This window comes from Euprymna scolopes, chromosome 13 (assembly GCF_053919585.1).
Source record: "Euprymna scolopes isolate OS-2025 chromosome 13, ASM5391958v1, whole genome shotgun sequence".
Classification (NCBI taxonomy): domain Eukaryota; kingdom Metazoa; phylum Mollusca; class Cephalopoda; order Sepiida; family Sepiolidae; genus Euprymna; species Euprymna scolopes.
Genome location: NC_136494.1, coordinates 104,291,622 through 104,317,832, shown reverse-complemented (window position 1 = coordinate 104,317,832; position 26,211 = coordinate 104,291,622). Strand labels below are relative to the sequence as shown.

Here is a 26,211-nt window from a genome sequence, read left to right as displayed (position 1 = left end):
TGATGCCAATTTTTGTCAGAGAACTATATTAAGTGACCTTTTTCTGTGTAGATTGAGAGTTCTTCAAAATTTTCTCTCAACCATGTCAAATAGTACACCACGATTTGACCCAAATTGTAAAAGACTTCTTTCAAATATACCTTAAATGCAGGATGTCCCAATAAAATTTATGCACTCTTTAAATGAACATAACTTCAACATTTATTATAAAATAATTTTTTATGTGTGAATAATGGCTAAAGCAAAACTAAACTATGAGAAACAAGTCGCACATTGTGTGGTCCCCCTCTGGTGCTGCATGTGAGATGACGCCACAAAAAATAGTGAAGAAATGATGAATGTGAGAAGTGTGAAGGGCCAACGTTGCCTTCACATTTTCGATAAGTTTCAGAAAAATCTAACGGATAGGGCAAAACTGTCATTTTTTGCAATTTTGAGGCATTTGTGACCCCTTTTGAGCTCCTGGGAATGCCAAATCCCAGTGAAAATGGACAAACGGAGCAATTTCATGCCTTAAGACATGTATATTTGAATTCAGCACCATGGAAAACCACTATTTTTTGAATAATATGAAAAAAATCTAAAAAAAAAAAAAAATCATGTGTTTTAGCCCTCAGAACCAGAATTTTGCCAGGGTCACCCATACTGAATTTATATTAAGAACAATGGGCTCCACATTTTGGCCAAGTTTCAGGAAAATATAATGGATGGATCAAATGCTATAGGGTAAAAAAGTGTCATTTTTGGCCATTTTTGTCCTCTTTTGAGCCTCTGGGGATGCTGAATCTCAGTGTAAATGGATAATGGTGCAGTTTCAAGCCTTAACACATGTATATTTGAGTTGACCACCAATGAAAACCACTGTATAGTCAGACATATTAAGTTTTTGTTGAGAAATATGAAAAAAGAGCCACAAAAAAGGGGTGTTTTTCGCACTAAAAGTCCCCAGGAACATGAACCAGAATTTTGCCAAGGTCATCCATACTGGATTTATATTAAGAACAATGGGCTCCAATTTTGGCCAAGTTTCAGAAAAATCTAACGGATGGATCAAAAGTTATGGGGCAAAACGTGTCATTTTTGACCATTTTGGGTCATTTTTTTACCTCTTTTGAGTCCCTGGGAACACAACAGGAATTTTGGCCTGGTGGTAAGTCGAAGTTGTGATGTGGTTCACTTGGAAGTCCTCCATGAACTCTTTCAAGTCCTCGGATGTAAACTGAGTGCCATTATCTGACACTAAACAGTCGACCACTTCGAACTGTGCAAATAATTCATGAAGAGTTTTTATAGTGAAGTTAGTAGTTGGGCTTTTACACCTAAAGACTTCAGGGAACTTAGAGAAACTGTCTACTGTCCATCAAGTGGTCCTGTGTAGTCCACGTGTATCCGTGACCATGGGTAGTCAATTTTGCGCCATGGGCTACATTGAATTGGTGGCGCTTTAGCAGCTAGTGCACATCCTCTACATACTTTCACCTTTTCTTCAATATTCTTGACCATGTTCATGTTTTTCCAGTACACGTATGAACATATTCTAATGGTACCAGGGTGTCCTGTGTGAAAATCCTTTAAGCTTTTCTTTTGGAGAGTCGCTGGAACAACTACTCTCTCCCTATATAATAATACCTGGTCGCATGTTGAGAAAACCTCTGCTACTTGTTCATCAGTCTGCAGTTTTTCCTCAGTTTCTCTTATAAAATTGTCGCTTTCAGCTTCTTTCCTTATATCCTCCAGGGTAACGGGGAGTTCTTTCACAGTGTTGCATAGAATCAAACTATAATCTCTCTCTGATCGTAGTGATGCGATCACCAAGTCTTCAAGTGGCTCACCATTCCTTGGTATTAATCTGGATAATTTCTTTGACGGAAGGAACTCCATATCAAAGTCGAAATTTAATACGATTGTTCTCCATCTTTGGAGCCTGTTTGCTGTATGTGTAGGCAACCTTTTCTTCGAGCCAAAGATAGAGATCAGTGGCTTGTGATCCATTTGAAGTTTGAAATGTCGTCCATGGAGAAATCTGTGAAATCTTGTTACTACGAAGATGATGCTTAAGGATTCTTTCTCTATCTGGGAATAATTCCTTTCTGCAGGTACTAGGGTTCTCGACACGTATGCTATCAGTTTTGTTGAACCGTCGGGTATTTTATGCAGGATACATGCGCCGATCCCATATGCGCTCACATCACTTGCGACGATAATGTCTAATTCTGGGTTTTAATGGGTCAGGAATAGCTCTGATGTGAGCATCTCTTAACTTTTCGACTGCCATCTTACATTTCGTGGTCCAGTTCCAAACCTTGTCCTTCCTTTAAAAGGTGCACGCAACGTGTGCATATCAGAAATGAAGGCTTGATAGTAATTATTTAAAAAACTTTGTTATGTCGTGTGGCTCAGGCATACTTTTTATTGCTATGGGCCTTTTTGGATCGAGCCATCTACCATTCCTATCTATTATCTGTCCGAGGTATTTTATTTGGTCGAGGAAAAATTCACATTTGTGTCTTTAAGTGTGAAGCCGTACTCGTTTATCTTTTCGAATACCTGAAAAACATGATTTGTATGTTGCTCTATAGATTCACTTTTCATTAGAACATCGTCCAGGTGTCCAATGAAAAGATCAAGCCCGCTCAACATCGTGTTGATTCTCTGTTGAAAGATAGCTGGTGCTACTTTGATCCGGAAAGCTAACCTATTGAATTTAAATAGTCCCTTGTGAGAGATAATGCACAAAAGTTTTGAACTTTCTTCAACAGGAATCTGGAGGCATGCTTCACACAGATCTATTTTTGAGAATATTTTCCATCCATTTAGTTTTGTAAAAACTTTCTTGGAACTAGGCAGTGGGTAATGATGATCCTTAAGTGTGGCATTCAACCCGGTCAAGAAGTCTGCACAGACTGATATCGTTTGATTTTTTTCTTTACATACACAGTGGGAGCAGCCCACTCACTGTAGACAATTGGGGTCAAAATTCCTGCTTTGACGAGTCTGTCTAGTTCTACGTCAATCTTTTGTATAGAGGCAAATGATACGCTGCGTTTCTTTTTGAAGACTAAGGTGCCATTTTCTTGTAACTTGAACTTGACCTCTATTTTTGTATAGCGGCCTAGTTTGTCTGAAAAAAAACATTAGGGAATGACTCCTTCAACTCTTTCTTTAGTTTTTCAGCTTCGGCAGTAAGGTTGGTCATCTTTTGACAAAAATCGCTAATGGGCGAGTCCCAGAGTTCAAATTTTTGGATCCAGTCTGTCCTAAAAAGGTTATTAGTATTTTTTAATACAAACATCTTGAGATTCAGTGTTTTTCCCTTCAACATTACGTTAGTGGTAACCTAACCTTCAAATTCTTCTTCCAGTTATTGAACAAGCCACTTTCTTGGTTCTTAACATCTTTGGTTTTCCGATTTTGCACCATGTATGGTGGTTTATGATGGACAAATCCAAACCACTAGTTGAAATCTAACATTCTTGTCCTCCATTTTTACCATCACGTACTTCTATACATTTTCGTCCTCCACTTGAGTTTTTGATTTTACATAGTTCCTATGGGATCCTTTTGCTCTTTGTGTCTGTCTGTTGTGTCTGCATCGATTACATTTCTGAGGCTGGTATGGACAATCCTTCTGTCAGTGGAGTTCTCCACGTCCTTGTCTTGGGTAACTCAGGTTTGTTTTGGGATTTTTCCCAAGGAACATGTTTGGCTTTTTTTTTCTTTTTTTTACATGGGGGTCACCACTTATCAAGGCTAGAAAACCTTCAAGTTTACAGAGAAGATATGCCAAATTAATATCCATGAAGAGAAAAAGAAAAAAATCGCATGCATGTGGTTTTAACAGAAAGAAATGTTCAATTTTCCACAGAGAACAAAACACTTGAGAATTTATTTTAACTCTCTCAAAAAAAAAAAAAAAAAATGAAGCATTTTGCATCCAGAAGAATTTCGAATAATGAACGAAGTGAAAGCAGAAATCCTGTTGCATATTTGTGTTGTTGTATTGAATTCGTGTAATAGAATAAAAGAGGTTTCAATCCGATATATATATTTTTCCCTTTTCTCTTTGTTTTACTGAGAAAACAAAATCATGCAGCTATCGATCAAGATATTTTTGGTCACAGTAAAAAGTTTTTTTTTTTTTTTTTCAAATATATATACTCTGAACTGAATACGGCTTTTTGCCAAGAGGAAAAATTACAATATTTGCACAAGCAAAAAATTGGGTCAGCCTGCCAGAAAAAAAATAGTTTCTTTTTTTCCCCTATGTGATTAAAACAAAAAAACGTTCACTTTTAACAAACATTCTGGGTCATAAAAATGTCATTCTGAAATGAATTGACATAAATTTTTTTTTTTAGCAATAGAAAACGTATTTTTTTCTACTCACAGCATTTTGAAAAATACACTTTTCCCAAGGTGAGGTTGTTTTTTTTTTGTTGTTGAAAACACTTTTGTGGAATCAACATTTAATTTGCCAAAGAAGGTAGAAATACGAGTTTGTTGACCAGAAGTTGGCTGCTTATCCAAAGGTGATCCTTGTGGGTTTATTTTTTTAAAATCCTTACATCGTTATTATTGTGGTCCTGGTTAGGGGTCACAATATTAAGGTGAAAGAGTCCTGGTGTTTACTATAAACAGTTAAACTGCGAGTGTACTCTTCACTCGAGAGCAGAAATATCTGGCTTACATAGGCCCAGACGGGTCCATATTATCATGAAAATAGGGGTGTCAACTACCCCAGAACAATTATGCAACCGCAGAAAGAGACGAGGTGTCAAAATGGTCTGAATTTAGATTCTGCAAGTCATTGTACATACATATGTCTTTTTAAATTTTCTCATTTTGTTTTAGCTTGGGATTAGCAGACATTCACCTGCTATCATACATTTCAGGAAAGAGATCTTTTTAATTTTAAATTCCTCTAAGTGCAATTGTTTGTATCTTTCTTGCACTTAGCTTACTGGGTACATTTGGCAAGTAGTTTTTGAAATTCTTTTTCACGAGTCGGGTTGCTTTTATAATTACTTGAATGATGGGTATCTTTCAGTTTCTTTTCATGTTGCACATAACACCTTTATTTGTTTTCATTTCATTTTACTTCCATTTGCAAATTCTCAAAAATCAAGCCCCTCCCCTCCTTCCTGGAGCTAACCCCTTGATCTCTATATGAGATACATAGATAGTTGAATATTTAATTAAATCTTTACGTCTCAAATGTTGAGTTAGCAAAGAAGTTAAGAATTTTAATTTTCCTCTCCCCAATTGGCGATTTAACTATGTTATAATATATCTTTCTTGTGGTCTCTTAGACTTATTAGATTGCAGGACAAGAATACATCTAGTCTGGTGGAATATCCAATTTAGTGATGTTACTACAGGCAATATGACTTGAGGAAAATGCACTATCCCTCATATAAGCCACTGTGGGTTAGATATACAAAGGAGATCTTATTTGGACTGTGAATACTATGTGATTTTAAATATTTAGTCAGGGTTTACTTCTAGGGAAAAGTATCCTCATGCCAAGTTGTCCTGACAAACTCCTCTACAGAAAGACCTTAGACACTCGAGGATATTGTCTAGTAGGGATTCTAGATTTGTGTGTGTGTGTGTGTGTGTGTGTGTTCACTCAAATTAAAAATATAATGTAAAAAAGAAAAAAAAAAAATTTTCTTATGACTATATCACTAGCATTGCATCAATATCGGTTTTTGTAAAATCACCAAATTGGGTTGGTTGGTTGTTTTGTTTTACGGCATATCAACCTTTTCCAGGGTATTTAATGCCGAATCTGGTGATTTTGAAGAACGATTTTTTTAATATAATATATTTGTTTTTTAAGTCGTATTCTATTTAACCCATAGTTGGGACCCTAACAGGTACTATCACTCTGGGTCAGAGTGGACCTGGGAGCAATGGCAATTAAAGGGTGGCTCCACACTCCCTAAGGCCCGCAAGCTGGGGCCCTCACCATCGGATATAGTTTAAGGTCATATCCAGGACCACCAAATTGGGTGCAAAATGAATAGGGCTATGACAACAACATATTCTTTTCTTTGTTTTGATTCTCAGGTATATATCCATTGATATCTTATGTTTTTATGTAGTTCTCGGTTGATTAATTGTGTCGGATATATATTCGAGAGTCAAAACAATGAAAAGAATATGCTGTTGTCACAGACCTAATTATGAGTGACCATCAGGTGCTGTATATAAAAATTTGGCCTTAGTGGCCTTGCAAGTTGAGTTCCAGCTACCAACCTGCAACTCAATAGAATAGTCTTGGATAGTTTGTTGTGATCTGTGCCAAGCAGACACTACCTAGTGATGGCAGATAGTAAATTTCAGACTTAATTATGAGATTGACAATCAACATGAAAAAATTTATTTGCTTACATGAAGTAAGTTTTTCCTTCTGCTATTATGGTTTTCATTCTGTAGTCGGTGCCAGAATTGAGGCACAAGACATTGCAGTAATTCTGAAAGAAATGAAAACAAGAGCAAAACAGAATAAGTGAAAGAAAAATCCAAAGAAAGGAAAAGCAGATTTGTTTGTTTCAAAATCAAAAATGAAGTAGGCAACCACACAATTCCTCCATAAAGATTCAATTCAACACAAAGCCTTATACAAAGATTAAACCATTTTTCTTAAAATATTATATTGGGATTTTTTTTTTTGTATGAAGAGTTAAAAACTCTTCATGGTTCTTGTACAGAATATCCAATATATCAAAAAAAAAAAAAAAAAAAAAATTGTATGATGTACATACTTGTGACAAAACAAAAAGATCATATTCCAAAAATCACATGAATAAATCGAATAGCTTTATTTTTATAAAGAAAATATTTTTTAAGCAATTAATGGGAATTTGTAAGTATTACAACAAAAATGTTGCAAGTTTTAATTATTGTCTCCCTTTGTTTCTTGGGATTATTTTCAACATGATGATGTGAGAATCATTCCTGGTTACTCATAAAATTCGATTTTCTAGTTTAATAATAAAACTATTTGATCAATTTAAGTGATTTTCAGAATATGATATTTTTGTTTTGTCATACAAATCATACAAATTTTCTTTCAAAGATTATTTTTGATCAAGTTTATAATTATGTTTGTTTGTGTGCAGCCTAGCGTCTACATTACTTGACTAATCATCACCAAACTTGATTAAAATAACAGTCATGGTCTAATTTTAAGATATGTCAGTCAAAGACACAGTAGAGACTTACTATTTGGTCCATATAATAGCCAATGAAGTCCTGCACCTTAACATTAAAGTTCAGTCATAGTTAAAATTTTTGCAGAATTTCAATTTCTGATTTTTATAAATTTGATGATGATGCTGTGCTTTGATAACAATAATTATCATACAAAATTTGAGTTCGATTAGATAAATAGCTTTTGAATTGTCAAAATTTCCACAGAATAACTTTAGAAATACTTCATACAATATAGAAAAGTAAGGCCCAGATAAGATTTTGGCCCAATCTTCTGTTGTCAGGTAGTCTCATGATTGACTTTTATTTTTTGTTTCATTCATCCCAAACAAGGAACATTACCGTAGATACATATGGCGATACTGTAAGTTAGGGGCATACCTACAGGTACAATTGGGAGTTGTGCACAAGATGTTTGTTCACATGACATTTAAATGTCTGCATGTTGGTACAGTCAGGGAAACAAGCAGAATGGAGAGAATCCTGATTCTTGTTCATAAAAATGTAACATGCAGCTGCAGCCGAGATTGAACTCACTACATGAGTTTGTAGTGTAATTCAAATCTTGTCCATAGCTGAATACTTGATGCTTTGCTATCAAGGGTATTTTTTATCGTGAAGCTGTCACTGGATAGGTTGTCCACCATGGCTTAAGAAAATTTTTGGAAAAGCAGATGTTATTTACTGCCAAGAAATGTCTAAAAGACCTGTCAGAAAATCAATACATGAAAGCAAATGCGACAGCGTTTTGATACTAAGAAGAAAAACTTGTTTCTTGGGTTTTTTTTTTATCTTATTGCATATCAATCCTTTTTGTTTTTTTATACCGAATCCAGTAATTTTGGGGAAAAAAGTTTTTATGGTTCAAGTTCTTTATATCTTCAAATATTTATTTGTTTTTTAGAGAAAAATTGTTAATTTTGTTTTTGGTTTTGCAGAACATGATTGAATTTTTCAAAGGAAAAGGAAAACGAACAATAACATTAATGTTTGGTGCATTTTAGGTTAGGAAGCTAATATCTTCAGACAGCCTGATCTGGTAGTACCAGCAAGAAATACTTGGATATGATTAACGACCCTAAAAACTTATAGGTGAAAAGTTTATTCTTGGACTCCATGTTGACTATCAAATCTTTCAGAATGTTTTCAATAAATATGCACACATAAAATTCTAAACCTCTTTTGCGATTGTACAGCTAGGCTGTTTATTAATTTGTATCATAATTGCCCCTTATGAAAACTTTTAATTGTTAATTCATACTAATTTTTGCTCTAAATAGATAAATAAACAAATAAAAATATACATATTATTTTATTACATATTTAGAGTAAACATTTTTCCTGGATTCATCTTCTTTTTTTTTTTTTTTTTAAACTATTTATAAGGTTGATTAGTGTTTATTCAGATTGGCACTTATGTTGACATTTAAAATTAAAGAAAATACAGAAATGATTGTATGATGTACATACCAGTCAGAAGACAAAGATGAAAAATTCTAAAAATCACATAATTTGATTAAGTTTGTTTTTTTTTATTAAAAAAAAAAAAAAAAAAAATCAAATTTTACTGTTTCGATGAAGGTGAAAAAAAAAAGCGTCTAATGAATTGATGGACAAGGGCAAACAACCCTAATGCACATTGAAACTATCAAAACAATCACTGATTACTTCTCTTTATTATGTTCTCTAGTAAAATATGATCTCGTCTGTCACTTATCAGTAAAAGCAGGGAATTTATTTTTTCTAAAAAAATCAAAATTCTTTGATCAACTTTTTGAATATAAAATCTTCAATCTGTCACAAGTAGGTACAATATAAAAGTTTTTCTTCATTTTTGTTTATCGATATAAGCGCCAATCTGAATAAGCACCGATCAATTTTATCCATAATGTTAGATAATAACATAGTATAGTTCAAAGTTAAATTGGTTATCTATCTGTCTACCTATCTATTTATCTATCTATCCAGAGATAGTGTTAAAATAGTTTAGATTGAGAGTTATTTATTGTTTAGCTGAAAATGTTTACATAAATTAGCTAAGTTAAACAAACAAAATGACCTTCAACCGTTGCATACATTAGATGTGTGCTTTTGATGATGGCGTAATGGAACTGACACGTCAAGAGGTCAAGAAGATTAGATTGAGAGTTTGAGTTTGGTCATGAAAGTGAACAGACGTATTCAAGTCCAGGAAGCGAGGCTAGAAAGAACAAGCAATGTAGACACATAATGCAGACTCCTTCTGAAGACCACTGAGATAGCTGAAATAAATTTATATTTTAGAAATATAAAGTGTTGTTCTGTGGTTTCACAAAATAATAAAAAACAGGTGTCTCAATCGGTTATGGTGTTGGTCATTGCATGTGTATCACAGAGCTCAGCAGCGAAAACAGAACATTCCGGAGAAAGAAAAGGTATGAATCATATATTTTTTTTCTAAGAAAATATGATACCTTCATGTAAATACAAACTGTAATGTATCTCTGTGTGATAACTCCTCTATACAACAGTCAATACATCGATATACAACATTAATACAGTAATTTTAAGATTGTAATAAAATGGTGTTTAACAAATGAATGTCATTTTCATTGAATGTCTTCCTGTTCCAAGTCATATGTTGCCAAAATATTTAACTTACTTTTAGTATTCCAATAAATGGGACAAAATTGGCTCTTTGTAAGCCTTGTTTGTAAAGATCTGAAAAGAGATAAAATAAAAAATGTTAAGTCAAAACAATCGTGACAACAATATCGACATATTAGTGTATAATATTTTCTTTCCGTCATGAGAATATGCATCATCATTTATTTCTGTTTTTTCTTGAAAGGAGGGTAGCACTTGTAGAATAATTGTGCAAAAAAATTCTTGCTGTTCAACACACGCCAGCATGTAAAAACGGATGTTGAACCAAATATGGTAATAACTGCATTGTCATAATCTTCAAACATAACTCGTTCACACAATGTATAGTTAACTACTATATCCTCCTCATATTGATTTCAATTTTTCCTTTTTTTTTTATTCATGTCATCCTCTTACTCTCCTCTTATCCTTCTACTACTACTTTCTCTATTCCCCTCTTCCTGTCACTTCTTGTTTCATTTGCCGTTTCTTTTCACCATCTAAAGCATTCAATGTACAAATGAGAGTTTTAGCTAGATTTCTTTATCATTTCAATGGAAAAGGATCAGCTGAGTTTCAATCCCTGGTTCCTCACTGTAAGACATTCACAGCAAGAACTCATCTTATTCCCACAACTGCAAAGAACTTTCTCTACTTCTTCTGTGTGTCTAATATAATATGGAATTTCCATGAACAGAGTTTATTTCCAAGAATTTCTCATTTTTTTAAACGCATTCCAACACAGGATTGTTTCCCTGCAGATTATATGGTCATCTTCAAATCCAATGTCAACAAATACTTGTCATAAACCATCCTCATGAGCAATCAAATTTTGTTTTTTTGCATTCATCATTTTCAATCCTCTCATAATATTCTTTATCATTCAACCAACAATTCATCCACCTCATTAATTATTAACCTTGAGTGGCTTTTAGGCCTGAAAAAATGGTGACCTAATTAAAAAATACATAAAATAAAAGCCATCTTCTAACAAACGTTTTGCACTCTTAAATGTTTATTATGAACGATGGTATCGTGTCATGATTTCTTCAAATTTCAATTTTTCTTTTCCATTCAATGTTAAAAAGACTTTTTGACTTTTTATTTGCATTTCCAATTTTTTATGGGAAATTACACATGTTTATTTTTCCATATAATTACCAATTCAAATATAAATATAATATGAAAATTATCTATTTCTCTTTGTCTATCCATTCCACATTTTCTGGGAAACTACTCGATTGATCTGGCTGAAATTTTGTATGGATCTTTGCTATAAGGTGCAATTGACTTAGCATTATGGTATCCATTTGATGCACAGTTCAGGATTAATAAGGATTAGTATCTAATACAAAGATGAGCACAAATTTCATCATATTCAACCATCCATTTGGCATAAAGCATCCATTGTGCTGTAACTTTTGTCAGTTTTTAATAAGCTAAAGAATTTGTAATGATTTGAGCCAGAAATTTCAATTATTTAACCTCTAAGGATATTCAAAGTCAATTTAAGAATAAGTCTGGAGTGAAGTGATAAATGAAGAGACTTGCTTTGAAAAGTCATGAAAGTTTGATAAACAAGAGGGACATACCATCTGGATGGCGGTTTGAAGTTGCAATGACAACAATACCATTATTGAACAGTTCTGTAAATAATCCTTTTAGAATCATTGCATCTGCAATATCTGTAACCTGAAATTTCAAAAAAAAAAAAAAAAAAAAAAAAGACTGAGCATGTAAGAAAAAAAAAAAATCTATATGATGTGACAAAACGAAAATATATTCCCAAAATTATGTAAATTGGACAGATAGTTTTATTTTTAAATAAGAAAATAAAATCTTATGAGTAACAGAAGAACAACTGTTTTATCTGCCATTTTGAAAACAATTTAAATAAAAAAAAAATTAAGGGAGATAACTCAAGAATTTACCCTTGCGAGATTTATGTTGTAGTGCCTACAAATTCCCATTAATCGCTTAAAATTGATTTTCTTTATAAAACCACTTGATCAATTTACGTAATTTTTTTGAATTTGATATTTTTGTTTTGTCACACGTACATACACCATGCAGATTTTTCTTTATTTTTGTTTTTTAATATAGTGAAATTCTGGATAAGAACCAAAAACATAGTCAATATAAATAAAACAGTAAATGTGTGTGTGTGTGTGTGTGTGTGTGTGTGTGTGTGTGTGTGTGTGTATCTGTCTGTCTGTAAACATTTAACTGATAAACTCTTAAACTACTGGGCAAATAACACTGAAATTACCAGAAAATAGTAATCATACACCAAGGATGGTTTATAATGAGTAGAATCATTCTTTGGATGAATGAACAACGCGTACAGAAATATGTCGGCAAATTGAAATGAACATTTTTCATTTCAATCGACAAAAACTATTCGTTCTGTAAATGCGGAAATTCATTCTTAGCTTGAAGTGGTTTAATTTAAAATCTTTCTTATCTATCTGTTGATAGCTCAAATGGTAGGGAACGCGGCTGGAGCACTAAATGTTTTGGTTTCGATTTTAGCTGATGGCACTGAAGTAATTTTTTTTTTTTTAATTTTATCATGAAGAGACTGGCACTAGTAGCACTGGCAAATTGTGCAAATTTATTTTATTTACATTTGATGAATGAATAATTTCATGAAATGAACCTGTCAGCTGGTCACCTCATTCATGTGATTTAACTACATTGGATTATTTCCTTTGGAGATATGCTGATAAACTAGACACAATAGACCACTTGAAAGATAACATTTGATGCATTTTTGCTGAGATACAGCCTCATTTAATGCATAGAGTTTGTGAAAATTGGTCCTCTAGATTATGCCATATATGCACAAGCACAAACCATGGGGGCTATATGCCAGAAATTATATTTAAACTAGCGGGGGGTACCCGGCGTTGCCCGGGTGTTTTGAGGTATGTGTGCTCGGGCGGGGGTGGGGGGTGTTAATCAAAACATAAGAATAAGCGAAGTAAATATTTAAAAAAAAAACTAACGTAAGGCAAACGAACGATGTTAAATGTAAAAATCGGAAAAACAAAAAAAGAAAACAGAAAAACGAACGTTAAAACTTCTTTAAAAAATCTGAAAAATAAAACCCCTAAAATAAAAAAAAACACGTGAAAAATGGCTTTGGGGGGTACCTGGCGTTGCCCGGGTGTTTTTGGGTGTGTGTGTTTGGGCGGGGGTGGTGGGTGTTAATGAAAACCTAAGAATAAGCGAAGTAAAAAACAACTAACGTAAGGCAAACGTGAAACAGAAAAACGAACGTTATGTGAAAAATGGTTTAAATAACCCTGCTTCAATATTAAAATTTAAAAAATCAAAAAAAAAAAAAAATTTCACACCACGGTTCGAACCCAAAATGTTTAGATAATGAGGCCGCGCTCTAAGCAACTGAGCTAAGATGACGTTGGCAAAATTGTGTCGCTTTTTCAAATATTTAAAGTAAATCAGGTTACGACGTCATATGACGCATACGTAGAAACGAATTCGTCATGAGAGGAGTGTTTTTGCTGACCCACCCTGTAGAAAAGTGATGATTTTAGGGTGAAAAAATTAACGTTTTGGCCAATTTTTCAATATTTGTCGGGCGAAGATTGGAAGTTTAAAATGATACCGATCTGGCGAAAATCTGTGACCCGTGTGGAAAGTTTTTGCGAGACATACAAACACACAAACATACATACAAACACACATTTTCGCTTTTATATATATAGATTATAAATGCCAAGAATTAATCCTTGGAATGAACCATATATACTTAAAATATTTTTCTGTGATTTATTTAAAGTTCTTTGCCTATATAAAAAAAAAAAAACACCCTTTAAAAAGAAGAAATTAATTTATCAGCAGAACAAAGATATAGAAAGTTGTTCACCAAGGTACCCAAAAAGCAGCTAAAATAATATTGTTAATCCAGGTGTGGCAGTAACATGGACTGGACAATAGAGGTCAATATATTTAAAGTCAGTTTATGGGCACTATTAGGGGTGGCAGTCAGTTTTCCAACAGTTAGAGACAGTTTATGAACAGTCTCGGTTTTACGAGGTTGAAGAGTTGTGAGTTGGACATAGTAGAAGGCAGGTCGTAGCCCAGAGCAGATCAAGATCAGCTGACATCACCTGACAAACAGGGTCTCATCCAAAAAGTTGTTTTCTACGATATGGTCTCACACACACACCCAGAACCCAACTGTGTTTTCTGTGTTTTCTTTTGTGTTATTTTAATTTTTTTTATACTTGTGAACCGGTGTGTATCCCCTCGGCAACTACCAATGTGAGAGATGACAACACAGCCAAAAGAGAAGACGAAGAAGAAGGAAACCACAGCACACACTGTTGGGGTCAGTGATCGTTGTCAAGCAGACAAAAACGTGGCTCCACATGTGTCTATGTTTATATATTTGCATGTATAGGATTTACACCTAAACTAATTATCAGGTCATTATAAATTTGAAAACACGGCTACTATATGTGAGGATGGATAATGTGGGTTATATTTTGTTTAATTTAGTTTTATGCAAAAGGGACAAAGAAGAGGTGGAAGTTCTTCACGAAAATTCAAATATTGATGATTTTTGTGAAATTTTTACAATTGGTATTAGCCTTCAATTAATAAATATTTCACAAATTTGCGGGTATTTTAAAGGATTTTTACAGGCCATAATATTTGCATAACCTCCTATTTGAAAATTCAAATATTTCAGATTTGCATTAAATTTCATCCATAGTTATGAGACACTAATTTAAGCAAGATTTCTGAATTTCAATTTCTTATTAAGACAATATTTAAATTGTAACCATATCTGCTCTTGCAACTTTATCAATTGCATAAATAATACATAAAAAAATATATAAAGAGATAAAATAAACATAACTGTCCAACTTACCTGGAATTCATCAAAACACAAAAGCCAAGTTTCGGAACTAATTTGTTCTGCAACTGGTGGAATTGGATCAAATGCTGACGAATGGGTAAGGTTGTATAATTTGGGGATGTCTTTTTTCACTTCATGGATTTCTATAAAGAGAAAATATAAGAGTTAGGTAAATACTTAAACACTAGTTTTTTTTTAGTCTGTTAAAAAGTTATAGTCTGCTGCCTTAAAATGAGTGCTTTATGCCAAATTGATGATTGAATATGGTTAACTTTATGCTCATTTTTTGCATTAAATACTACTTCTTAACTGTGAATTGAACTTATTAATACATATCACTTATTTTGCTGCATCTTATCATGACAAAGGTCAATACAAAATTTCTACCAGATTGAACCAGTAGTTTCCAAGAAAAAAAGAAATTGAACGGACAGGTAAATAGATGGATTGAAAGAAATATAATATAGATTCTCTTTGGATAAGATAAAACAAATATACACACATAAGTAGTATTTATTTTGCTCCCTCCCACCATAGGAAAGAGAGAGACTGTGTCTAAAGTGGGACTAAAAAAAGGCTAGCACACAAAAGGCGGTGCATTCTGGCCCCACAAAAAATGCTTGAGCAGCTCTGTTAGTATCCTCTAGCAGTGGTGTCACAGACAATTAGCAACAAACTAACCCCTTCTCAAAGCGAAAAGATAAAGCCTGGGGGGGGGACCCTCCTAAGACTGCATAGAACAATACCACAGCCAGATAGAGCAAGGCAACTCTTGCCATAGCAACCCATCCTGTCAGACTGATTGTTGAGGATGAAGTGCTAAAAAGTTTGTTTTACATATGGAAAAATAAGTATGAAAAGAATATAAGCCAAATAATAAAATAAAATCAACTTGTGATTTTATATTTTGTTTTTATTATAAAGACTTCATCTAAAATGAAAGAAAATTTATTTAAAAAAAAAAAGATTTGAAAGGGGGAGGAGAAAGATGGAGGAAAGAGAAAAAAGATAAAGAAAAGAAAAATGTGTAAAAAAAAAATTGTGTATAGATGAAAAGTGACAAACATCAGCAGTGTGGTAAAAAAGGGAGGCAGTCTTAAGGAATTCATTTTTACTTATTTATTGAAGTGAAAACCAGAAATGAAATCAGCATAAAAACAAACTAAATTTATTCAATAAATGAACAGCAGAAAAGGAAAAGTAAAAACTGTAGAGGAATAGAAATTTTAAATTAGATGTATTTCAATTTATGCTATTATTTTAAAGCATTATCTTTGGTAAATATGCTGTGATGTCGTAGAAATCTATTTGTTGTTTAATGGTGCATTGACATTTGAAAATTCTAACAAATTTTGCTACTTGGCAAAGTAATTTGGATAATTTATTAGTGTAGCTTCAGTAAAATTAAATGTGTGATTAAAATTTAACATGTAAGAGAAAAACATTTCAATGATTTTTTTATCTGAATCGCTTTTAAAGTATCTAGATATATATGCTTGTAAAGTATCTAGGTTGCTGAATCTCACCAATATATGTATGCCTGCAGATGAATAATTGATGCATAATGATGGAAGTAAAAAAAAAAATTATTCAGTCTCTAAATATATTTTTCCTGAATAAGACAGAAACGATTGCTTAAAAAAAACTTCCTACAAAAATATTCTTATACACTCACGTCTGATATCCACTTTGGTTACATTACAGTTTTAAAACAAAGAGATGATATCTCAGTTTCCTTTTTATCTAGTACTAATCGAGATTTGGTATATGTCTGAATCCAAATTAAACTATTCTATTAGTTGGACTATTTTTAAATGCTCAATTAAGTGAACATGCGAGGTAGTGGGCTATCAGTTCTGTTATGAGATCCTCCCAGGTATTACCTCCTCCTTTTTATGGGGAGGATATGGTAGTATCTGTTCTGTTATCATGATATTATACCTCCAGGCACTGCCTTGTCCTTTTGTTAGGAAGGAGGTAGTGTAGTATCTGCTCAGCTGTTATGAGATATCCTCCCAGGCATTACACTCATCAAACATCAACAGTGACATTGTATATACTAGCAAAGATAGACTTTTGTTGGTCACATATTTTTGTTTATATATTTAGAAGATGTTCAAACAATATCACTTAGAAAACATGGACATATATATATATACATATATATATATATGTATATTTTTATTTGTTTTACTTAAGCATTAATCTCATTACACATTCATAAGCATGTTTCAGTCAGCTAGTTACAAGTAACTAGAGACCTCTTCCAATGATATTGCTTATACAAAAGTTTAGTCAAAAGTTTTTCCTTGTTTTGTTTTTTCTATTTCAATACAAACTTTACCCCCCTCCCTTGTTTCCATTTTCTTCATATATATTAAAGGTAGTTATTGTTTTTATTCTGAATGACATGATATTTTTTTGTGTTTGTAAATTTCTGAATAATTTTCATTATGGACTCTTACGGTATTGTTAAAACTTCATCGGTTGCTTTACTTCTGGAAAATATTAACCTGGAATTTTTATATATATATATATATTTATTTATTTAAAATTGTACAGAAAGTCAGAAAAACATTGGTACCGTCGGTTTCAAGCCTAACATAAGGGAGACCAGTTAATGGTAAATCGTAAATAATGTTAGGCTCTCGTCAGCCATATTGTTTCATTTACCATTAACTGGCCTCCCTTATGTTAGGCTTGAAACCGACGGTACCAATGTTTTTCTGACTTTCTGTACAATTTTAAATAAATATTAAGATCTTATATCGAAAAAAGTTTTTTCTTTGTAATCGAGCACTTTGTTGGAATTCTTTCCCAAAAAAACAGTAAACAAATATATATATATATATATATATATATATATATATATATATATATATATATATGAATCAAACAAATGATTTAGAGTAAAATACAATAAAAGAAAAGTTAGCTCTTCAAAGTTTCATATTAGATTTGTGAATTTTTCATAGAAATCACTGAATTTAAAACTCACTTTTATGGACGCTTAACATGAATTCGTGGAAATGTACCCGTAATTTCTTTTCAACTTGACAGTTCTTATAGAAAAGGTCCATTAACATTGTCTTCCCACATCCTGAAAAACAAAAGAGAAATTAAATAAGTAGACAAATAGATATATATTTTGTTTCAGAATTTTTTTTAGATAAAGATTGATAATTTCTATTAATTGGACTACTATTCTCATTTTGGTTGCTCTATTCATGATTTGTTTGATGTAACCTCTTCACACGTGCACATTTTTTTAAATTTAAAGGCCTGTATAGAATTTCAAACATAACCATTCATTTAATCTGCAATAGCAGATTGCTCATTCTGTCTGCCATGATTGGGTAGAGGTGCTAATTTTACTTTGTCCTTAGTTATTATCGACTGTACTAAGGATTAAACCTTTAACTTCCAGAAGACCGTCTTATAATTTCAAAAGGTAGACAAATTATTAATCCATTCTTTTTGCTCGTTAGATTTTTTTGAATAAGGCTTAATATTGGCCATTCTATGCAGAAAGCAAACAGTCACCCAGCAAAGCAACATTAGACGAGCTCGTGGTTCCATCCATCTACACTCCTGCCCACACTCCATCTCTAGCTTGGTGCCTGCACATGAGGCAATAAAAAAATAAAAGAAATATTTTCTACATTTTTATACAAAATGAAATTTGTGTTATGAGTTTTTTTTTCTGACTGAAAAAAAAAAAAAAATTCAACAGCATGCATACAAATACACAACACATTTTCTTTCTTCATTTTATTTAAGGGAGTGGGGTGAATTGCAAGCATACATTTTTTAGATACTCATTATAATCAAATTTGTGCAGCCAGGATCCACTAAATTAAAAAGCTATTAGCATCACTGCATCGTTAAAGATTATTTTCATATTGTTTTATTTTTATTTTGCACTTGCACCAGTTTGGCACTAGACTGCAGCCTCTGAGCATTCTCCTAAGTGTCCTTTAAATCTGCAATATTGGGCAAGGAGAATGCCATTTCAAACTTACCCACAAATAGAACTGCTTGAATGCATCTATGAAGTTTGCAGTAAATTTAAATGCATGGTTAAAACCCAACATGTGAAAGAAAAAACATTTTGATGATTTTTCATTTGAATAGGTTTTTATGTTTGTAGAGTATCTAGATTATGCTGAATCTCACCAATATATGTATGTGTACAGATCAATAATTGATGCATAATGATGGAAGAAAAAAATAACATTTATAAATCTTACTCAGTCTCTAAATATATTTTTCCTGAAGAATAAGATAGAAACGATTGTTTAGAAACAACTTCCTTCAGATATATTCTAATTCATTGTCGTCTAATATCCACTTTGGTTATATTACAGTTTTAAAACAAAGAGATGATATTTTTAAATGCTCAATTCAGTGAATGTATGAGGTAGTGTGCTATCAGTTCTGTTATGAGATCCTCCCAGGTATTATCTCCTCCTTTTATATGGGGGTGGGGTGGTAGTATCTGTTCTGTTATAATGATATCATACCCTCAAGCACTGCTTTGTACTTTTTTCATGAAGGAGGTAGTGTAGTATCTGTTCTGTCATGAGATATCCTCCCAGCCATTACATCCATTAAACATCAACAGTTTAAAAACCAAAGTGTGACAGACTAACAGAAATGCTACTTTAACTAAAAATGTGACAGACCTATGGACATATAGAGATGTGTTGGATGCATCTAAATATAATCGGATCAATGTTCAATTTTTGGAATGGTAATGACTAGTCAAACTTACAAGTTTATTTTATGTGAAATTCAATTAAATAATTACAACTTACCTACATCTCCATACAAGTAAAGGCCTCGAGGAGCTTTTTCCTTCTTAGAAAATTGAAATGTCTGCAATAAGAAAAAAAAAATTTTTGTCAGTTAATAAAAAGGAGATTGCAGCTTTGCTAGGGTTTATTTCAATTTCATTACATGTTCTGACTGAAGACACAAAGCAATCTTGAGGATTTATTTCATTGGTTTAATCATTCATGGCTGATGTTACCAGCATAGTCAATTACCAATTTAACAAGATTCCCTGAATTTCAATTTCTTCTTAAGGTCCCTTAAACGTCAGCCTTAAATTTCGATCACTTTTAGAATCAAAATGTAATGGGTTATGATCAAAATTAGAATAAGTATTCTAAACATAAGATTTAGTAGCATTATGTTTTGAATTTAATATTTGTAAAGGACATAACAATATTGCAAAACTGTTCTACTTGGGGATTTTGCTGGTTGTCCAAACTTCTCCCTCTACTAAAAAAATAAAATAAAAATACAGAAAAATCTTTATGATGTAGATAACTGTAATGAAACAAAAAGATCGCAATTTAGTAGTTTTATTTTTATAAAGAAAATCGTTTTTAAATGATTAATGAGAAACTGTTGGCAATACAAGGCTAATCTAGCAAGTCTGATTTTAAGTTATCTGCCCTTGTTTCTTCAATATAGCAATGAAAGACAACCCTATTTTGGTTACACATGAAATTTGATTTTCTTAGTTAAAAAGAAAGCTACTTGATTAATTGATGTATTTTTTTGGAATATGACATTTTCGTTCAGTCATGGATATATACATTACACAGATTTTTATAATTTTGTGTTTTAATAAAGGGAGAATTCTGGACAAAAACCGGGAATTCTTCTAATTCACCATAAAAATGGTGAAACTGAAAAGGAAAAATAAACATGTTCTATAGTTTATTAAGAGGAAACATGGGCGGCTGAAGTACCCGTCAGACTCGGCGGGAAATTACAACAGTGTTCATGTCTTACTATATTGATTTTACTTATAGTGCACTGTTGTCTTTTTTTTGGGGGTACTTGTACAGTTTAATCAGGACATTAAAAAATGAAAATATCGAAAAAAAAAAAAAAAAAAAAAAGGTTATATTGTACGTATCCGTGATGGAACAAAGTTTTCCGAAAAAAAATTTCACTTAATTTCATCAAGTAGTTTCTTTTTACAGCGAAAAAAATATTTGTTATGATACTGAGCAAAAGGTTCGATTTTTAGCAAGAACAGCTAGTATTAAAGAGGGGGAGGGAGTGTTGGCGCTTTAAATGGAGTTATCTCCCTGTGGCGTGTTCAAAAAATTCCAAGATAGCTGACTTCAACACGCTATCATAAAAACGTGTTTTTTCGCTGTAAAAAAAGAAAAAAAAAAAAAAAAGAAAAAGAAAACTACTCGATCAAATTAAGTGAAATTTTTTTTTGAGATCTTCAGTCCAAAACAGATACGTACAATATAACCTTTTTTTTTTTTTTTCGATATTTTCATTTTTTTTAATGCCTTAATTAAACCGTACAAGTACCTTTTTTTTTTTTTTTTTTTTTTTTTAAATTACATCTGCTTAAAAATAAAAGCAGAAAGATTCGATTGATTGAGTGAGGATCACAGAGACTAATTGGTCTGTACTGAGATGCAGGAGACTTGTTTCTTTTTTAGTTTTTCTCTCTTCATTTTCTGATGATATTAACCCTGAATAGTATTTATAAATTTGTAAGCCTAAAAAAAAAATCTTTCTCATTTATGGATGCAGATAAACATTTTGGTAATTTCGATACATGTTTATTTATCTTTTAAATGTAACTGTAAATAAAAAACGTTTGAACGCAAATAAAACAATATTGTGAAATAGAATTATTTATTATATTAAAATTTAAACAATTATTAAATTAAAAAAAGACAATAACAATAGATAATAAAATGTCCTTTTAAAACCAATATGCAGATTACTTAACCTTAAAACTGATATCGCATATACATAAAACAGTATATAAAGATGGTGCATCCATTATGTAAAGTATTTATCCAAGTATTTTATTTTAATTTTTTTATCTTCCTCTCCATTATCATTCATAATATCTTTACAGTCTGAAGAAGATAACTATTTTGTCAGTTTTTATCAATTTATCGAAATTCCATGCATTTACAATGCCTCCCCATGGGACAGAGTTAGACACCAGGGCCGTTTTTTAACGTGGAGAAAAGGTACAAAAATAAAAAAAATTGTCTCAGTCGTGAAGGACTGCTCCTCCACTGAAAGAGAACAAGAAATGGAAGTGCAGTATCTGAAGAACAGATGGTGTTTATTTGCTCCCCCACTGAGCAAATTAGGCACAAGGCCGTTTTTAATGTGAGGTAAAAACCAGCTCCCCTAAAAGGGGTCACTCTGGTTACCAAAAATAATAATTGTCCCAGTATAGAGGGTTTCCCCTCCATTGACTGGTACAAATTATCTTAAGTGCAGTATCTGCCGGAACAGATACTACACTTTGATCTTGGCCAAAAGGCCAGGTATTTATTTGCTCCCCCATCGAGCAAATTAGGCACAAGTGATGTTTTAATGTGAGGAGTGAAGGGGAAATGGGGACCAACTCCCTGGGGAGTAGGGGAGCTGGATAGTGACAATTGGTATGAAGGGTTGCCCCTACATTGACCAAGGTCTTATATGTGAGGTCGCCCCCACATATGGTCTTTGCTCGCAGTATCTGTCGGAACAGATACTACACTTTGATCTTGGTTCGAAGGCCATGAAGACAATATATTGCATTTAGTATTTATTAATCACTTTTATTTCATTTTAAACTTATATTTCTAATATTATCTTCCTTATAACAATCTCAGTTCAATTTCTCACTTAGTTTTCTTCAACTTTATATTTTGATTAAATTTATTTCAATCTATCCTAATCTCTTTGTCTCCATATCTTGTAGTTACTTAATGTTAAAATTAGACCAGAAAATGAACCAAATCAGGATGAGGATAATGGTAGAAATAAGGACAGAACAAAAATAATTATTAAAAATAAGAAGAGGAACACAACTGCATTAAATGATTGGGTTAGGGAACTACGTAAGAAGAAAAAATATTTTAAATTAAATTAAATTAAATCAATAGTAAATGAAGCTAGAAAATATAAACCGAGTAAATCAAAAAGATGTAACCTACGTTTACTTGAAGCATACCACATGGTGAATTCTAAAGAGGAAATTTTAAACAAAAAGTTAGATGTTATACAAAGCTGTCTTCATAGAAATACATTCCTGCTTTCATGTCTAAAACCTGATTAAAATAAATTTAAAAAAGGAAAAATTTACAGAATATATTGAGAGTGAAATGTAATGTGTGAAAAGAGAATGTTAAATTAAATACTAAGATTTTAAAATGGTGCAATAAATAAATTATTAAATCATCAAGTTAACATATAGAAACTAAAATAATTATAACTTAAATAGGAGAAATAGAAGTGATTTTAATTTTAATAATCATTACAAGTAATAAAATAACACCAAAGTAATTTCAATAATGCAAGAATGAAAAGAATCTAACATTAAGTAACTGCAAAATATGGAGACAAACAGATTAGGATGGATGAAATAAATTTGAATCAAAATATAAAATTGAAGAAAACTAAGTGAAAAATTGAACTGAGATTGTAATAAATAATGGTTAATAAAGAAGATAATCTTAGAAATATAAGTTTAAAATTAGCAAAGGTGATTAATAACTACTAAAGTCTAAATATTAAAATATGAATGCATGGAATTTCAATAGATTGGCAAATTGATAAAAACTGACAAAATAGAGTTATCATCCTTAGAATGTAACACTCTAGTAGCTCATGCTGGTTATGTATGCACTTTGATGTATACAGCTAAACTCTTCATAAATCTACTAATTGAAGGTCACTAATTAATGTTTGCTAAGTAGCACATTTAATTACATTTCCTTAAGAAATAACATGTTAAGTAAAAATTAATTAGTAGATCATAATATGTAAAGAAAGTTTATATGAAACTATCGTAGATTGAGGAAGTAATTGTGGAACATCTAAATTTAAACTAGAATTTGAAGGTGTAGATTAGTATTTGGGAAATAAATCAATTAAATAAATAAATTAGAGAAGAAAAAATTATTAAAATAAAAATCATATAAAAGATTAAATTAATATTAAAATAGGTAATTTGTAGAAATACGAAATTGGGACGCTTACTAAATTCAAAGACTATCGAAAAATAAAATTAAAAGTAAATATAAAAGTGTTGGGGAGGGAGGTACAACTGGTTAATCTCTTAGAATAAAGATTATAAGTATATTCATATTTGTATAAATAGTGTATTTTGCCATCTGAAGAGTAGCTATTTTGGAATATTTTAAAATGATATAATATTAAAAATTGTCCAAATGGTTATGAAACAATTGTAAAAAAAAAAAAAAAGAAAAAAAAAAAGGGCTCCTTCAGTTTTTGACAGACTATGGATACCCATGAAGGGGTGCCTGCACTCAAAATTTTTATGGCAGGAGGTGCACAATCTCCAACCACACCTCTCCTGAGTCAACATTGTTAAATACCAGTGGCAAGTGAAATGTACGTACAAAACGACTGGAAACAAATGGCGAGATAAGCGGAGAGCACATACAGTGCCTAGAATTCCCAAATGGTCACTCATCTGGTACTAACCAGGCTCAACGTTGCTTAACTCCAATGATCTGACGAGAATCGGTGTGTCAACACGATAATACTGTTGACAGACAATTGTAATGCATATGAAAATACACAATATGATACTCTTATTTTATATTTTGTTGTCTTGATCTTTGTGAAAATATTATATGCATGCTTGATTATGAAAAATGATTATCATGAAACTTAAATAATTGAGTCAATTAATTTGGACTTTGATTTTATTGGTATATGAACATTACCGGAATTTTGACTTTATATTAAAAATTTTGGTTAAAAAAGTATTAATAAGGTGTGTCTGTGTGTATATATGTATATATATTATAGAAGTATATATAACATCAGAGTATTGTCCATTGAGAGTTTACCTTTTCAAACCATGATGCAGATACATCTGGTTTATAATTATACACTCTATGATGTAGCTTTTCTAGGGTTGCAACAATGCTCAGTTGGTGGTCATCAACCTTCAACTCTCCAGATTCACACAATGCATTATAAGCAGCCAATGGTCCCAATGCAACATTGGAGGATAAACATCTGGACAATTGCTGGTTGTACTGTTGAACTAAAATAAACAAATAAAAAAAGGAGGTTCAAAATGATGTGGACATACAGTAATGAAAAGGGCTTTAAGTGTAAGAAAAAACAAAAGCAAAAAAAAAAGATGCCAATCAAATTTTTAGTTGTATTTTGCCCATTGTAAATCATGGCTACACCTTATCGGATCAACAGATTCCCATTACTATATCGCAAAGAAAGTTAATAGCATACTCATAGATCAAGTGTGAATTGTAGAGTCATTGTATAAATTTAATATATACAGGTAGTCTCACCTAGTCAACTTCAAGCACCTTCACTCTGAATTGGTTTGACACAATCACTTGAAAATCCGAGATTCACCTTTTTATTAATATATATCTCTACAATTATATCAATGCAACTTTGTCTGTGTGTGTGAGTTCGTTCCTTATAGACTCAGAAACGGCTAAACAGATTTTCTTTAAAATTTACAGAACTTTAGTGTATAAGTCTGGGAGTGATCTTAATTAAGTTTTGTCTCAGAATATCCCTGATAATTACAGATAATCCAAACTGTTATTTTAATTTATCATCGGTAAAGCCATCTTTTCCATGTCTTCACTTAGCAACAATGATAGAACAACAGGCCATGAAAATTCTACTGTGGGTAAGTTGATAGCATGCTTTTCTCTTTTTTTTGCATGATGTGGTCTGTAGGTTCAAACACCGCACGTATATTTCTAAATTTTTTTTTCATTAATTGCAAAGAATTTTATAAGCCTTGAAAATTTTCCTTTTTTTTTTTTTTTTTTTGTGCATGATTTGATCTATAGGTTCAAACCCGGCATATAAATTTCCCAATGTTTTTTTTTTTAATTAACTAGAAAAAAGTTTATATAAAATAATTTTATAAAAGAAAGAGTAGGTTCTCTAGAGTGCAATGTAGAATAACATATATTTTGGACTAAGTTACTGCATGGAGACATGTGAAACTTTCTCCCAGGCGATTTCACGGATTTTGATGACAACAGAAATATAAGAGTGTGAAATAGTCATTGATCATCATTCAATCCTGAGCAAATTCGGGTCTCCCTGCTAGTATATATAAACTGTGTTAATCGCTTTATTGCAGATTAGTAAAATATCTTGTACTGGTATTTTTTGTTTTTTAATCTCATTCATCCAGAGGAAGTCTCGAAATAAAGACAAAACGTTGATGAACACATAATACGGTTTGTTCCTTTTTATATATATATATATATATATATATATATATATATATATATGTTTTCTTTCTTTTTTTATACTCATATTACATTATATTCTTACTTGTATGGAGGTTCCGTATGATATGATATTTAAAAAAAATTGCCTTCATCAGGTGTGTGTTCAAATTTAACTTAAATGTGCATAGTGAAGGCAGTTGTAAACAAGAGCTATTCAGCAGAAAATTA

At 31.9% G+C, this 26,211-nt stretch overlaps 1 protein-coding gene across 2 annotated transcripts in view; it reads right to left on the bottom strand.

Annotated features, from left to right (window-relative positions):
• Positions 1-26,211, bottom strand: part of LOC145292133 (AFG1-like ATPase) — a 72,918-nt gene that overhangs the window by 16,680 nt on the left and 30,027 nt on the right. Inside the window, exons 2-8 of one of the 2 annotated variants that reach the window (XM_080138241.1) lie at positions 24,604-24,803; positions 19,552-19,612; positions 17,733-17,834; positions 14,747-14,877; positions 11,436-11,535; positions 9,860-9,918; positions 6,397-6,479 (exon numbers count right to left, since the gene is read on the bottom strand). In XM_080138241.1, the coding sequence (XP_079994367.1) occupies positions 6,397-6,479; positions 9,860-9,918; positions 11,436-11,535; positions 14,747-14,877; positions 17,733-17,834; positions 19,552-19,612; positions 24,604-24,803 (736 nt within the window). The remainder of the gene's footprint in view (positions 1-6,396; positions 6,480-9,859; positions 9,919-11,435; positions 11,536-14,746; positions 14,878-17,732; positions 17,835-19,551; positions 19,613-24,603; positions 24,804-26,211) is intronic. The other variant, XM_080138242.1, reaches the window with a different exon arrangement.